The 15,415-nt window shown below is 38.1% G+C and overlaps 1 protein-coding gene and 1 long non-coding RNA gene across 3 annotated transcripts in view; one reads left to right on the top strand and one right to left on the bottom strand.

Moving 5' to 3' along the window:
- calcr (calcitonin receptor) overlaps positions 1 to 15,415 on the bottom strand; it is a 63,409-nt gene that overhangs the window by 17,503 nt on the left and 30,491 nt on the right. Inside the window, exons 2-15 of one of the 2 annotated variants that reach the window (XM_059349647.1) lie at positions 15,042 to 15,109; positions 12,082 to 12,229; positions 11,685 to 11,792; positions 8,595 to 8,668; positions 8,325 to 8,484; positions 8,098 to 8,208; positions 7,873 to 7,985; positions 5,506 to 5,578; positions 5,283 to 5,393; positions 4,977 to 5,089; positions 3,475 to 3,640; positions 3,283 to 3,393; positions 2,973 to 3,085; positions 545 to 636 (exon numbers count right to left, since the gene is read on the bottom strand). In XM_059349647.1, coding sequence (XP_059205630.1) covers positions 545 to 636; positions 2,973 to 3,085; positions 3,283 to 3,393; positions 3,475 to 3,640; positions 4,977 to 5,089; positions 5,283 to 5,393; positions 5,506 to 5,578; positions 7,873 to 7,985; positions 8,098 to 8,208; positions 8,325 to 8,484; positions 8,595 to 8,668; positions 11,685 to 11,792; positions 12,082 to 12,229; positions 15,042 to 15,086 — 1,538 coding nt within the window. In that variant the 5' untranslated portion in view covers positions 15,087 to 15,109. Of the gene's footprint in view, positions 1 to 544; positions 637 to 2,972; positions 3,086 to 3,282; positions 3,394 to 3,474; positions 3,641 to 4,976; positions 5,090 to 5,282; positions 5,394 to 5,505; positions 5,579 to 7,872; positions 7,986 to 8,097; positions 8,209 to 8,324; positions 8,485 to 8,594; positions 8,669 to 11,684; positions 11,793 to 12,081; positions 13,054 to 15,041; positions 15,110 to 15,415 lie in introns of those variants that run through there. The other variant, XM_059349645.1, reaches the window with a different exon arrangement.
- The window catches only part of LOC131984719 (uncharacterized), a 32,564-nt gene continuing 29,370 nt past the window's right edge, over positions 12,222 to 15,415 (top strand). The window contains exon 1 of the long non-coding RNA XR_009395586.1: positions 12,222 to 12,254. This is a non-coding gene — a long non-coding RNA (uncharacterized LOC131984719). The remainder of the gene's footprint in view (positions 12,255 to 15,415) is intronic.

Here is a 15,415-nt window from a genome sequence, read left to right as displayed (position 1 = left end):
GAATTTCAGCAGCAGAATGTCTCCTATAATTGTGCACTTTTTCCCTGTGGGATTAAGCAGTTGACAGGATGAACAACCTTAATGAGCAGTGTGCTCAGGTGCACATGTTTCTAATAAAGTGCCAACGCATTCAATGCTTTTGAATCCTAAATATCCATGAAATATATGTGCAGCACAAGGAAACCCAAGTTGGCATGAAATTAGCAACAGTTGAGTTGTGTATAAATTACACTCGGTGAAGCAGCAGAACTGTTTTCAGGTCGATAGTTTACATTAATTTGTGACACCAGCTAAGAGTAATCCTTTTCTGATTACTGTAATTAATTTAAGCTCATTTTTTAAAAACACTTAGGTCATGTTACTTGCCCCAGAGCAGCTCTATGAGTGAATAAACAATTAGTTATTTTGGTTGTATTATAATATCTGACATAAGCACTCATTATAGCTGAGATATTTTCTGTGTGGCTCTAGGGCAACTGTTAAAAACCACCCTGAATATTCTCTTCCACTACATTGTGCAACATCAAACCAGTGAATTCATTACCTGAAGTAGAAGAAGATGGCCAGAGAGATGAGCAGGGAGGCAATGGATAAAGCGTGACCCACAATTGCCATGTAAAACAGGATGTACGCTGACTGTGAAAAATAAAAAAAGATAGAGAAAAGGTTCATAATTACTATTTGAAAGATAAGTAGGTGAAATGTAATCTCTATGAAGTGCCACATGGTTCTTATTAGCATTTTGTGGCCTGAGAATAAACAAATAGTTTGCCTTTTCACACAAAATTCAACATGAACTAAATAAAGTGACATCAGTGTTACATTTATATTTTAAGTTGGACACAGCTCCTGATAGGGACAGAATAAATAAATAAATAAATTATGATGTTAGTGACAGTAAAATGAGATTATAAAGAGAAATGTGGCAGTCAAATCTGAGCTGACGGTGTGGTCCTTACAAGAGCTGAAGTTGGCATCAGCCTAGTCTTATCAGGCATGTTTATTTTGCCTTATTTCTCTTTGGGATCATACTGCTGAGGCTGTTTGTTTTCAGAAGTTTCCTGAAACTGGAAGGTTGAGTCAGCAAAGATCAGGTTTCTGTGGTAACAGATGGAGCGGTTGATCCCTCATTCTGATCGATCAGCAGACTTTTAGTCTTACTTTCAGGTTTGCCAGCACAGCTGTGTAGTACGCTGACTGGATGGAGACAAGACAGAGTTCTTTGTTGTTGTTTTGTAAGTTGCTGTTATTTGCAATTCACAATTTTCAGATGGGAGAGTCGGGTTTCCTTCGATAATCGTGGGGTAAGGACTTTTTTGTCAAACTCGTTGTCAGTAAGATAGAGGGTGACTAATCATCAGTATAAAAAAACTGGAAACATTTGCGAAAGGAAAGCCAGCAAGTTTGAACTAGCAAAGATGTCTTAGGGGGCCTTGGGTTGAGGAGTGGAAATGTTGGTTTTGTGCAAGATTTAGATTGAAGTGACATTTGGCACAGTTTAGTTTCACATCATCAACCAATTACTGTCATCATCATGTGGCATTAAAACATAGACAAAGAGTTATATGTTGCATTAAAACATGAGCAAAATCAATTTCAGTTGTTCAATATTCTGTTTCCGAGGCTATTTTCCAGCAAACACATTAATGACCTCTTGCATCACAGTTGAAAGCAAAGTGCAAGGTTATTGGTTGAAAAAAGGATGGAAATGAATGGGAAATTTAAGGTACATCACACAAAATTGACTAACCTCCTGCAAACATTACAACAGTATAGGACAATTTTCTGTTAACACATACTATGAGATATAATAGGTTGTAATATATATATATATATATATATATATATATATATATATATATATATATATATATACAAATCTACGGAAGCCCAAAAAGGCAAATGGGAAGAAAAAAGTCCAGTGATCCATTTTGTTTTCTCCATTGGGTCAAAAACAGGTTTTGTTCAATTTCTTTAAAAAACAACAACTTGTTTTTAATTATTACCATTAATTTCTATTTTATTTATGCAATGATTTATTTTTTTGTATGGATCATTTTCTAAGTGTTTGTTGTTGTAATATTCATTTTGAGCCTCTGCACCATGTTCTAAATGGGACTAAAATCATTTATATATTTTTCCACTGGAGGGTTAGTTTCTCTATGCACTCAACGCACAAGGTTTTGTGGACAAAATTAGCAGTATAACAACAAACTCATAGAAATATTATTAATTAAAAAACAGTGGCCGTCTGCCTCCTGTTTTTACACATTATATTTTACAGGAGCTTAAAAGGGTTATCCTGTTCTATCATGTTCTAAGGTGTTAAATACAAGAGAAAACAATTGAGACCACTTTAAAAATGGATGACCAAAATCTTTTTTTCTCACTTGCCCCTGAGGACTTGCATACCGATCTGTGAAGTGTTTAAATGAATTGCAGTGCTGATTAAAAGTCATGTGAGTAAATGCTTATTGTATGAGTATCTCTAATGTCCATTCTAGCAAAAATACTGGACTAAGCTTTAATTGTCCTGGTCTGGTTTCTGTGTGTGAGTTGGTACGGCAGCCTGGTGCTGCTGGAGATAAGAAGGTTGTTAATATATGTGATGGTGTTGACACAGGGTTATTTAGGGCGACTTCTCTGCCAGACATTTGTGTTTTATGACAACTGTATAGCCTGAGCTACAGACAGCTTGCATGTTACTTTCCACTTCTAAATATTTCTGTGGAGCTCCGTATAGAAGAGTAATGTGTTTTGGAAATAAAATGGCTGTTAATATTGGTGTCTGGTACAATATTTATGGGCAACTACGTCAGACTACATATTTCCAGTTTCCACAATTTCTCCTACCTGCCCACACTCCAAATACCAGAGGAATCCATGCGAAAAAAGAAAATATTATGCTGACCCATCACACTGTGACCACCATGTATTAGATCTATGATCGCAGGCTATCTGAAATAAATTACCTTCAGCTTTGATTTTGTGTTTTCGTTGCAAAGTGTGTAGTTGGACCAAGTCCTGTTGGTATCAGGGTGGCGGAACCACTGCCCGTTCTCTCCACAGTACTTTGTGGCCTTTTCTGTAAGAAACCATTAAGTAATAAATGCATATTCACATTCATACAGTTGTGTTCATGTATTCAGGTTCTGTTAGCCTTGGTAAATAATTCATCCTCAAAGCAATTAATGTTTCATGGTTGTTGAAAAAACGTCAACAGAGTGTCGGGTGAACTCAAGACCTTTTAAAAGAGTGACTCTCTTGAGTCTTTCCGCTCACCTGTTGGGTCAAAGTCGACAAAATAATTGGGACAGTTTTGAGACGTGTACGTTCCCACCGGAGTGTCGTCCCAGCACAGCCAGCCATCCCAGTTCCGACTGCAGTGCAGCCCTGCAGCACCGACAGCGAGAGTTAAACATCCGGAGAGGAGAAATAACCATGATGAGTCTCAGGAGTAGATAATATCTCTACCTGATTTGTTGTAAGGTGCATCTCGATTCATTTTCTCGAAGCATTTATACTGGCTGTCAAGGATTTTCTTTCTCACAATTTCCTGTTCTTCTGGGTTCACCATGGGGCTGACTGTCGCCTCGTCAGTAGACTCTGCCTCAGTGTCCCCCAAGAACTGCGCGGCTGCCTTCATTTTAGTGACACACAAGCACACACACATTCACAGAGTCGTGATTAATCAGGATGAAGCAATGAGCGGTGAGGCTGGGGGACAAAAAGCATCACACACGATTTTGCAAATTTAACTGTTAAGTAGAAGAATACTTCTGTCCTGTATTTCTTATGTTGACAGTGAAAGAAAGAGAGAGAAAGGAAGGAAGGAAGGAAGAAACAAAGAAAGAAAGAGAGAAAGAAAGAAACTCCTCTGTATTTTTACAAATAAGTATCTCAACAAAGCTAATCATATTATCATATATGACTCCTTTTGGTTGATTGGACTGTAACATAACTTAAAAACTGCAACCTTCCTCAGCACAGGTCACCTACAGCAGCAACAGTGTGCAACATTAGCTTGCTAACATTGTTGCTAGCAAAATAGAAACTGAGTGAATGTGTTAGTTGACTCGCCAAATTACTTCACTAACTTCATGAAACTCACGTTTTTATTGTGACAAAGGCTGTTGATTTTAGCCAATAATAAAAGATGTAATGGTACAAAGCAAAATAACGATTGCTTCCTACAAGCTAAGAGCAGTGCAAGGAATGGCATCCACCTAGCTAGTTATAAACTCAGAGGTGAGCCAGCTAGCTGTAACTTAGCTCGGCTGCTTTGTAACATTTTCTGATAAGGCAAATGGCAAGCTAATTATCGTCAGTCACCTTCAATCTTCACATCACCGTTTGACTGCAGTTCACTTAACAATTAATTAAACTTAAACTTATTAATAACAAGGTTTTTCTTAAAAGTTCACATAGTACCTTTAAGTTTCACTAACAAAGACAATATAATAGAGGTGGGGGAAACGATTCAAACGAAAGTTAAGTTCAATTTGACTGAATACTTTGTTGGTCAGAAATAAAATATAATTTATAAATAAAAAGACTGAAGTGTGAAGAGTATTTTCTCGTATTTGACAAAACAATTCTTTATTTAATTTAATTTTGTGGACACCAAACACAGTTAAACAGTTAAGTCCCAATATTGTATCACAATAATCACCATATCACAAAATGTTTCGTATCTCGGGGCTTCTGGTGATTCCCACCTCTACAGTATAAGTACAATTATTTGTGCCACAAAATGAGTCCAGTAAATTCTTCCAACTAGTATTTGCACATCTTCCTATCTGGCGATGGGTTTCACATCCTCCATGTACGGCTGACCCTGTGCTATTTGAATGATCTTGTCCCAAAAGTGCAGAAAACCTCAGTTACTGCTAAGCTTAGTAACCAATAATCACTATGCAGAATCTGTACAATAAATATTAGATGCATTATTATTACACTACATTAGAATACATTACCTTTAACCTCTCCTTAGTGTTGACAGCACAGAGGGTATAATTGGTCCCAGTCTTGTTGCTCTTTGGATGCTGAAACCACTGGCCGTCTTCTCCACAGTACTTAGTTGCCTTTTCTAGGAGAGAAATTATGTGATGAACATATATGTTACACTCCAATTTGCACTCCTCTTAAAATCTGTGCTGCTGTGTCTTCAAATATTGATCCCTTTCAATTTGCTAATTTATCCTCAAAGCAACTTTATAGCCCATCTTTGAATAAAGGACAATACGTTCAGGTCAACAAACAAATTTTGGCACACTGCTCACCTGTGGAGTCAAAGTCAAAAATATAATCTGGACAGTTTTGGGAGGCGAAGGTTCCTGCTGGAGTGTCGTCCCAACACAGCCAGCCGTCCCAGTTACGACTGCAGTGCAGCCCTGCAGCACCAGCAAAGCCACAAGAACATGATGACAGATGGTTAGAGACCTCTCAGACACACTATCATTAAACCTCTCAAACAGAGTTGAGTTTCATTCAACAGATGCGTACCTGATTTGTTAAAAGGTGGGTCTTGATTTCTTTTCAGGAGGCATTTGTGTTCATTCTCAATCATTTTCAGTTTCTGAAAAATAAATAAAAACATGTTTCAACAACACATACTATTGTTTTGTTAAACTGATAGCTAGCCAAAAGCATGCTGATAATTCCTCTTCAACAATAATCCTCTGTAGCTCAGGGTCAAACTGTCAGGGGAAATTTAGCTATAATTGTTCAGATGAGGGCAGAGATAGAGGGCTGAAGTCTCACTGTAATCCAATGAAACTCGGTAGGGCGGAGTGATGTCAGATGATGGTATAATAATTGGCAATATTGAAAAAATAGTGTAGTGCCTTTTTTATTTTGAGGAGGAGCAAAGGCACAAGTAGAATAATATTGTTACAGCACTGCCAAAGCGTGGTGCTTTGATACAGGAGGCCACTGTTCACAAGCTGTTTCCAAATCATATCCACTCATTTGAAACGGCTTTGGACAGCACTCTCAGACAGCGTCGTGCTGATGATAGATGTGCCAAATCAGAAAACATTCATAAACTGTAGGTCATTTTAGATAGCAGTGGTAAACAGCCCATTTTGTTGAAGTTGGAGGACTCATTGCATGGACAGACAGAGACAGACCAACTAGAGAGGTACTGTTACATTTAGGAAAGTTAATTAATCAGAATATACAATTTACTGTTAACCAACTATAAGACTTAAGGGGAGACGCTACAGGTGAATAGTCATTTTTTAACCTATAGATATCCCAATGAAACTTCCCCAGTTTGTTATTTACATTAAGACTATATTTTTTGCACTTTTTACAAGTTTTTTGAAATTGTATCTTTATGTATGTCAATTAGGTGTGAACTAATTAAATATGCCCCAATTTGCATACATTTCCAAGACAGAAATCTGAACATTGGATAAAGCAAATTTCAAAGCTATTATTTTATTTTGTTGATACATTAGAAATTGGGATGTCTCCTTTTATCATTTCAACAATGGTAAATGGACCTGCACTTATATAGCGCATTTCTAGTCGCTTTGCGACCACTCAAAGCGCTTTACACTACAGACTGCGTTCATTCACCCTTTCACACACACATTCATACTGGTGGCAGAGGATACCCTAAATGGTCCCCCCTGCCACCATTCATTCACACACCGATGAACACAGCATCGGGAGCAATTTGGGGTTCAGTATCTTGCTCAAGGATACTTCGGCATGTAGGCTGCGACAGTCAGGGATCGAACCACCAACCCTTCGGTTGGGTGCCAACCGACTCTACCAACTGAGCTACAGCCGCCAATCTTAATAAATATATAGACAAACCCCTCTGTAAAAACACAAGACACAGCAAGAAGTGTGTGTGTGTGTCAGACTGACCTAAGATTTTCTATGTGGCTTGTGCATGGCAAGAAGGTGTGCATCCATTCATTTTTCAAACTATCATTATTTACGTAGGATGTGTACTGTTTCCGATTAGTTAGTGGCGCTCCGCCCCATTGTGTGATAGGCCTACACCTGGTCAGTAACACAATTCACTCTGGATTTCCATGCCTGACTCATCTCATCTGTAAGTCTATTTAGCCTACCTATCTTTTGGAGTTTTAAAGTGCGCTACAAGGTTTGATTTTCCAATAATATTCAAATAGTTTCCAGCGAATATGTTTGTGCTGGATGGTGTGCGTACCTTATTAAAAGTTTTATGGAGTTGCAGACGTTGTAGTGGTCTGCATGTAATTCACTTCTTATGTTGCATATATATATGTATATATATATATATATATATATATGTATATACATACATATATATATATATATGTATATATATATATATAGATAGATAGATAGATAGATAGATAGATAGAGATAGATAGATAAGTAAAAGTAAATACAAATGAGATGAGCATGTGCAATCACCCATGCATTTTTATTGCAGTAGCTTTTTAAAGAGCTGACAAAACCAACACCAACAGCTACGCAACATATGCCAATAAATAGATATCTGCCGATGCTGAACACAGAAACAACTTTTCCAGGTAATTAACTGGGACTCAGTTGTTTGTCTCTTAATGGCCAACAGTTAATGATCTTTAACAAGGGTCTTCTATTGTTCAGAAGAAGAAAAAAAATAAATTAACATCCCTGATTACAGGTCAAAATGATTATCCTTCACCAGCTCAGAGCACCACTGGTCTCTGCAGCAGACAAATTTATTGTTTTTTCTGCAGTCACAGTGCTAACTTTAGTTCAGACTAAATTGATGCACTTTTGTATCCTAAAACTACTTTGCACTGCAGTAATGGATAATGCTTCCATTATGTCCCTAGTATTGTACATATAGACGGAATATTGAACCTGTATGTACTTTACCCTCAGTCTCCTCTCATGGTTGGTTGAACAGAGTGTATAGTTGGTCCAAATCCTTTTGGACTCTGGATGGTGAAACCACTGACCATCATCTCCACAGTACTTGGTTACCTTTTCTGGAAAGAACAATTATGGGATTAAGTCCAGTTTCTTTAAATACAGTCAACAGAGGATTAAAAGTGATTCCATCAGGGCACGGTAATATGATACAGCAAGTATTTTGCTTACCTGCTGAGTCAAAGTCTTGAAAATAATTGGGGCAGTTTTGGGAGGCGAAGGTTCCTGCTGGAGTGTCGTCCCAGCACAGCCAGCCATCCCAGTCACGACTGCAGTGCAGCCCTGCAGCACCAACATGCAAAAGCATGTTTACAGGCTTCTTGATCAAAAGTCCAACATAAAATCTCATAACGTACAAATCACGTTCATAATACACCAGAATTACTCATAATCACTACCTGATTTGTTATAAGGTGGATCCTGCTTCATTTTCTCTGAGCATTTCTTTTCGTTCTCAAGGATCATTTTTTCCACAACTTCACCTTTTTCTTCAATATCCCCTGTGGCCTCTGTGGTCGGCTCTCCAGCAGCATCCCCTAAAAAAGGGGGGACTTCCCTCTAAGAAAAAAAAAAAGATAGTTCAGCATGAAATTGAGTGTACGGAGCAGCTGAGACTGACTCAATCTCATTCTCCCATCACTGACTGGGAAAAGCCAGTAACTAAATACCTCTAATTTGTGCTGACAAGTGGACCCAGTCTCGATCCAGTTACCCAATTCCGCACAATATTTGGTCACTTTTTCTGCAAAGAAAAAAAACAATTAATGACATAACCGCATCAATGATTACCCCGAAAGCTCCATATACAGTATTAGATTACTCATAGGCACATTATTGCTTCTATTTTAGGTTCGTGTCCAGTAGAGAATCTCTGTTCTTTGCTCTGTCTTTGTTTTCCAGCATCATCCCAACACATAAATCTGTCCGTGAATCCTGGCTTTACTGACCGACTTTGATTAATTTAACTTGGCCTGCATCATCAAACATTATGTCAAATATAAAATTCCCTCTTTGGGGAAATCTTCTGGCAAATTCTCAGATATCAGGCTTTAAACCACATGTACTGTAGACCCATGACAAGGCTAAGAATAAGATCACATTGGTCCTGACAACAACAACCGTTGCCCGACTGCCTAGTCTTCTGCGACAGCTCATCAACTGTTCAGCATCAACATCCAACTGTACGCCTCCTCCCCCCAAAGCCTCATATCAACAGCATCAGCTTTCACATAAGGAGCCATAAGGGGACTCTTAACATCACAGGCATTTTGGGACTATCCTTTACGAGCCATCTCTTACAAAAACACCTCTCTCTTCTCATTCATATTCTCTCTCCCCATCCATCTCCCTGACTCAGACGTCTCTGTCTTTTTCTTATAATCCCTCTTTGCTTCTCTTTTTCTCTCTATATACCCTTCAGTCCTCTCTGTCCTCTCCCTCACCCCCTCTGTCTCTGCATCATATGGCATCTCCTAAATCAGACTTGACACGACTCTGGATTTCTTCAAGTAGACATAAACGAGCAATGCATTCCTCAAAGTGAACAGAAAAAAATGCTCAGGCTGTAGTATACCACAATCCAAACATTAAGTCTGCTTACATAATCAGTTTCCACAGTCAATTTCAATACAAATTACTGTCTGTTTTCATTCAGCCTGATTGGTAAAACACAATAAGCTGCTGATTTACTTTGTATCCAGTTTATAAATCTGTTATACTGGCTGTCCTTTGCACTCACTCTCCTGTAATTCTTTCTCCACTGTGGCATACAGAAGCAACTGGGATTTCTTTGCTATGAAGACAAATGCTGTGTCTATTCGCAGACTTCTGTACTTACACTTGCTCTTTTGAGTTCACAAGTTTGACAATAAGCAGTGCACTATGAGTACCCAGATGTTGCATGCAAAAGACTTAAATAGTTATGTGAGGAACGCCGGCTACTTCTCAGTGTAAAAGGGCCGGATTCTAGCTTTAAGCACTTCACACAAAGTATCGCTGAGCCTGAGGGGAAGGTCAGGAGTTCTGCACGTAATTGGTCATAAACCAAAATACTGGACAAATTAAATGATGGGGCTAAATAAAAAATGAAGGGATCACTATAAAAATTACCAAATTACCAAGAAAATCTCCAACCTAAACGACAGAATAGAACATTTGTCATTACCAGCCATAACTACATATTTGAGCGTTTGTCAAAATGACCCTTATGAGCGTTTTGCGGATCACGTTGTTCTACAAATAGCACACATGTCATTATACATTTGGCTGCAACAAAAGCAGTTGCAGTTTCGGTGAATTTAGGCTAAAAACCACTGATCTAGGTTATAACACCTTACTTCTTGGTAAGGCGTTATAGAAGATAGTTTAAACAGTAAATAAATGCACGTAAATGCCGAAAGTGAAGATAAATGTACGTAAATGCCGGAGGTGAAGTAGTGGGTGACGTGAGCCATGGAAGTTACGTAAACGACGCAAGTTAATTTTTTTAACCCTGTTGTCCTGGGTGAAAGTCCGGCATTTATTCGAAAAAAACAAACAAATGTATATGTCCACCCAGTGGCAAATTATGGTAAAGGTAAAGGGAAGAAAATCATGATATCCTATGGCCCTCTAACCCTCTACTGGTTCAGTAGATATTGAGATATTTCACTGAATAAGTTGGAACTTTGACCTGCTGGTGCCACTAGATGAAATATTTAGGATTCCCCCTCTAGGCATCAAAATATCAGTACCGCATTTCATGACAATCACCAAATAGTTTTAGTCAGGACCCAAGTAATGGACTGACCAATAGACGATAATTCACATTAGAGCCACTAGGGTAGTTGACATGAACCTCTAAAAATAGCAACATACAGAGCATGACTTACTGAATAGAAAAACCCAAATAAATGATGTAACAATGCTTATTGTTGACATGTGATTGTTCTCTGGGAAGGGCAAAAGCTCTACAGCAGAGAATTTGGCAGGTTGCCACTCCTTCTAATGATGGATCAGGAAATCTTCCTTATATGAGTAAATATCTTCATGCTGCTCAAAATGAACCATAAATGCATAGGAGATGATGCATAAAATGCAGTTCCAGTACATTATGCACCCTGGTAGGAGGCACTTGCATTAAGGAATTGATCATTTATAGTAAATGATTCCTCGCTGTGGTTAGATTTTGTGGAAAAGGCTCGGCTGTTGCAGGGAGTGGAAAGAATCTTAAACATCTTAGCAGTAATAGGATTTCTGCTTCGAGGAGTAAACTCTCCTTAAAAATTAAATGGACATTAAATCAGATGTAAGTATAAGGAGGAGGTTGGGGTGGTGGAACAGCAGAGAGATGATGAATGGATTTAATTGGACGCTACTAGTCAGTTAGTAACCACACAGCTCACAGTCAGTGATTTTTAAGCATGAAACAGTGATGCCAATTAGTTGTTTAATTACATTTTAAAACCATCTAATAATGTTATTGCACCACTAAAATACTATTATGAGTTGATAAAACAAAAAAAGCTAAAAACTTTGAATAATGAACCAACTTTCCCCTGACTGTCACACATATAATACAACATAAAATCCTCCAAGCTTTCTGGAGCCCCATGCAAGCCGGCTAGCCTTTTTTTTGTCATATAATCATCCCCATGACCTTTGACCTCTATCACACAAAGAAGATTGGATCATTTTCTGTGTTGTCTGCTGAACTGAAATTAAAACGTTCAGAGAGCTTGTCATTGTCTATTGGTGCGAGAAGTGCACATCTTTCTTACCAGTTGGGTCCAGGTCAGGATGATCTGGACAGTTTAGTGTTACAGACATCCCAGCTGGTGTCTCATCCCAGCACAAAAAGCCATCCCACATACGCCCACAGAACGTACCTCGAGGAAGGAAAAAGGAAAAAAGCATATTGACTATTTTGGGTTATTACCAACACAGATTTTCTACCGTGCAGTTTTCCTCATGCAGTATAAATGTCATTTTCCCGAATTCTAAAAATGGTACATTTGAATATTTCTGCATACAATTGCCCATGGAAGAGACCCTGCGCAGTTGGCTCACCCACGGGCAATAAAATGTAGCATGCAAATATGTTCTAGTCAGTATGAACTTGAAAGGGAACATAATATGTGCCCATTAAGAAGCTGTAAAATTCTTTTGTTCTCTCACCAGTTCTGTTTTCTTGGTGGTCTTTGTTGGACAGCTCAAGACATTTATATTGACCCAGACTCATCGCCTGGCCCTGTCCGTCTGTCATGCTATGTCCAGGCCTGAGTGATGGATCTGAGATTGACTCAGCGCCTCCTGCCACACTGCGCTGTGGAGACAACACGACATAAGAGGTGAGAGGAAGGGGAAAGAAAACATGTCTCATACTGACTTGGAACACAGTATGAAGTGCAGACAGGAAGATGTTCCTGTGTGTTTTGTGCTCTGATCTACATTTCTTTGACTGTCATAGATAAAGCATAAATATCATCTTTGAAGACAAGGTTGGCTAAATTTGTAATACTTCACAGCTTTATCATGCTTAGATAAAGACACACACCCTTATATTTGATAAGAAATAAAAGGGAAAAACAAGCATGCAAAGTTTTTGGGGCTTCTTCAAAGCCGATCTGATGAGGATTTTACTCTGCTTTGAAATTCTACTCACTCGCTATTCATGTAACTCATTAAAGGGAGAGAAAAAAAAGTTAAGCAGCTGATTTTTCTCCAAATGAATCTTATCTACGCTCCATTGTTTGTATTTGGAGGTAGCATTAAAAATGAAGAATCTGTGAAGAAGTGTGAAATGCTGATTTTGATAATGCTGCTCACTGAAGGATAAAGAGCCCATTTTGCTGTGACTTATCTCGCACATTTTTGGGGCTGAAAATTAAGCCCCTCAGAGTGCCGGGCTCATGCACTTGCATTTTCTGAATTATTTAATGAATTTTAATACTTTGCCTGGGAGATTGTCTCCACATGTCCTATCACAGTTGAGATGCAAACCTCCTACCTCTGTTTCATTGAGGAGGCGAAAGGAGTTCTCATTAGACCATTCTTACCTGTCCGGTAAGAGCTTGTAAAAGGCAAAAAATATACAGAAAAAAACTACTTTTGTGAGGATGCCGATGTCCCATGTAGCAGTTTAGCAGCCGTACATATGATGTCACTCCAAACATTGAAGTAAATGACGTCATACATACGACCACCAGGCCACCACCAATATCAAAAGATGATCCTCACCTATTTCATTCATCCATCTTCCTCGATCAACATAACAAGACCACTCAATAAAAAAACTACAGAAAGCAGAACAGCGTGGATACAAAACCGTTGGCAGGGATACTGTTCTGGACCTCAATTTCAAGCTTGATGCTGAACAGCAAAGGAAGTTGAAACTTGCACTTCACACTGACACCGAAGAATAGTGAACAGACTGTTATTTCACGATGACTCATGAAAGACCTTCTTTTTCTGCAGTAAAAGCTTTCAGAAAAAATCCCAAAGAGAACACGTCCCCTGTGATTAATGCCGACATCCCTTAAGCCTGTCTGGAACAAGATGAATATCGGCTCTGAACTTTGCAAAATTTAGAGCCATGGTGGTGGAAATACCATTCATTATAGGATCCTCATTAAGCCAATTGGTATGTTGTAATCTGTAGGGAGAATCCATTAAAAGGGCATTTCCAAGTTTGATTTGTTTCATAAAAGAATGACCCTTTTGTCAGGAAAATCAGTATATTTTTGAATGACAGAGCATAGAGCCAAAAGGTGAAATAGCACATTTGTGTTACAACCTCATTATTGATGTAATTTCTCAAACACTGTGAATATGACTCAAACCTCAAAGATGATTTGAAATCAGATGATAGGTGCCTCAGATTAAAACTGCTCATTTGATGGGCACAAACCAAAAAATTCCCACACCCTGAAAATAAATACACAAAATGAACATACAAACAGAAATACATACAATATGCTTTATGCTTCAATATATGTGTGCGGTTGTGGCATATTATCTCTGGAATCAACACAACTGAAAATGTTGTTAGATGCTCAATTATGCATTATAATCCCTTTAAAATATGATGTTGATTTGGCAGAGACTTTTATTTTGAAGGTTAGAGTTCTCCAAGTATTTAGAATTCATTATGGTTATAAATATGTGCAGTTTATTGGCAAGAAAGAAGAAAAATCTGATAAACATAATTTTTATAATGAATAAACCAACACTAGTTTAATTTTCCCTTTGGTGCACAATGAAAAAGATTTTGAGATATCTAAACAACCAAACACTAATTTGACTTAAATTCACTCACACAAAAAACATTTGTTAGAAAAATAAATAAAAGTAAAGATATATATTTTTTAAAATCCCTTTATATGTTGTTATGTAGACTTTCTGCTCTTTTTTTTCAAAATGGGAATATATTGTGTTTAACAGGAAGTTTATTATTATTTATTTTTTTCAAATCATATGCATTGCACTTCTGCTAGCTTCCACTGGAAAAATTATGTTTTTATGTCTTTACATTAATCAGAAGAAATGTGTTGAGGCATGTGTGTAGCAGGGCTGCACTGTTCATGGTTTTACTGTCACAGAAAGCGTTTATGAAGAGAGTCTGTGAATGCATTGTTCTTGTACAGGTTAGGTTATATTGTTGTCATATTTGGTGCCCAGCAATAAATTGCTGACAGGAAGCAGGACATTTTGTCCACAAGACAACACAATGTAGAGTTATAAATAATCTACAAATGCACATTGGCTTTTAAATACAGGTAAAATTGTACACTGACATTGTACACTGTATGTCATCTGCATAAAAATGATCACATATAGTAACACATGCAGACACGTGCGGTCATGGATCACACACTCTCTTTTGGGTCGTCCAAGTTTGTAATGAACAAGCTGAGCTAACTATAAACTATAATTATCAATTATAAATGGTGAGTGAAAATTAATCATGAGATTTTTTGCTGAGAAAAGAGGGGCACTAGACCACAACACATTACATGTCCACTTAATGAAAATTGAATCCTATGATTAAACACACGTGCGCTGCATATATAATGGGCACAAAGAGAAGAGTAAGTTTACCTTACGGCTTTTCCTTGAATTATAAAATGAGAGCTTACCGCCAGGAGAAAGCAGAGGATCCAAAGGGAGCCAGCTAACTTCATATCTTCCTCTCACAGGCGAATCTCTAGAGAGAGAAGAGAACGACAAGTTAAAAGTATCAGAAAACAAGTTGTCTACCGTGAAAGTGACTGACTGAACAAACAGATGGCTGTTTCAAATCAGGATTATGGCCTCTCAGGAGAAAACAGCAACAGCAATCATTAATCTGAAATGCAAAACACTGCAGCAAAGGCACCGCAGTTTGTGGCATTTCACATTTTCTATGTGTGTGTGTGTGTGTGTGTGTGTCAGAGAGATAGAGAGACATGAAACAATAGCATGAAAGGGAAATGCTATATTGTGTGAGTAAGAGGAGGAAGAAAAAAGACAG

This window comes from Centropristis striata, chromosome 14 (genome assembly GCF_030273125.1).
Source record: "Centropristis striata isolate RG_2023a ecotype Rhode Island chromosome 14, C.striata_1.0, whole genome shotgun sequence".
NCBI classification, from domain to species: Eukaryota; Metazoa; Chordata; class Actinopteri; order Perciformes; family Serranidae; genus Centropristis; species Centropristis striata.
Note: the sequence above shows the minus strand (reverse complement) of the source record. Positions and strands in the feature narration are given on the sequence as shown.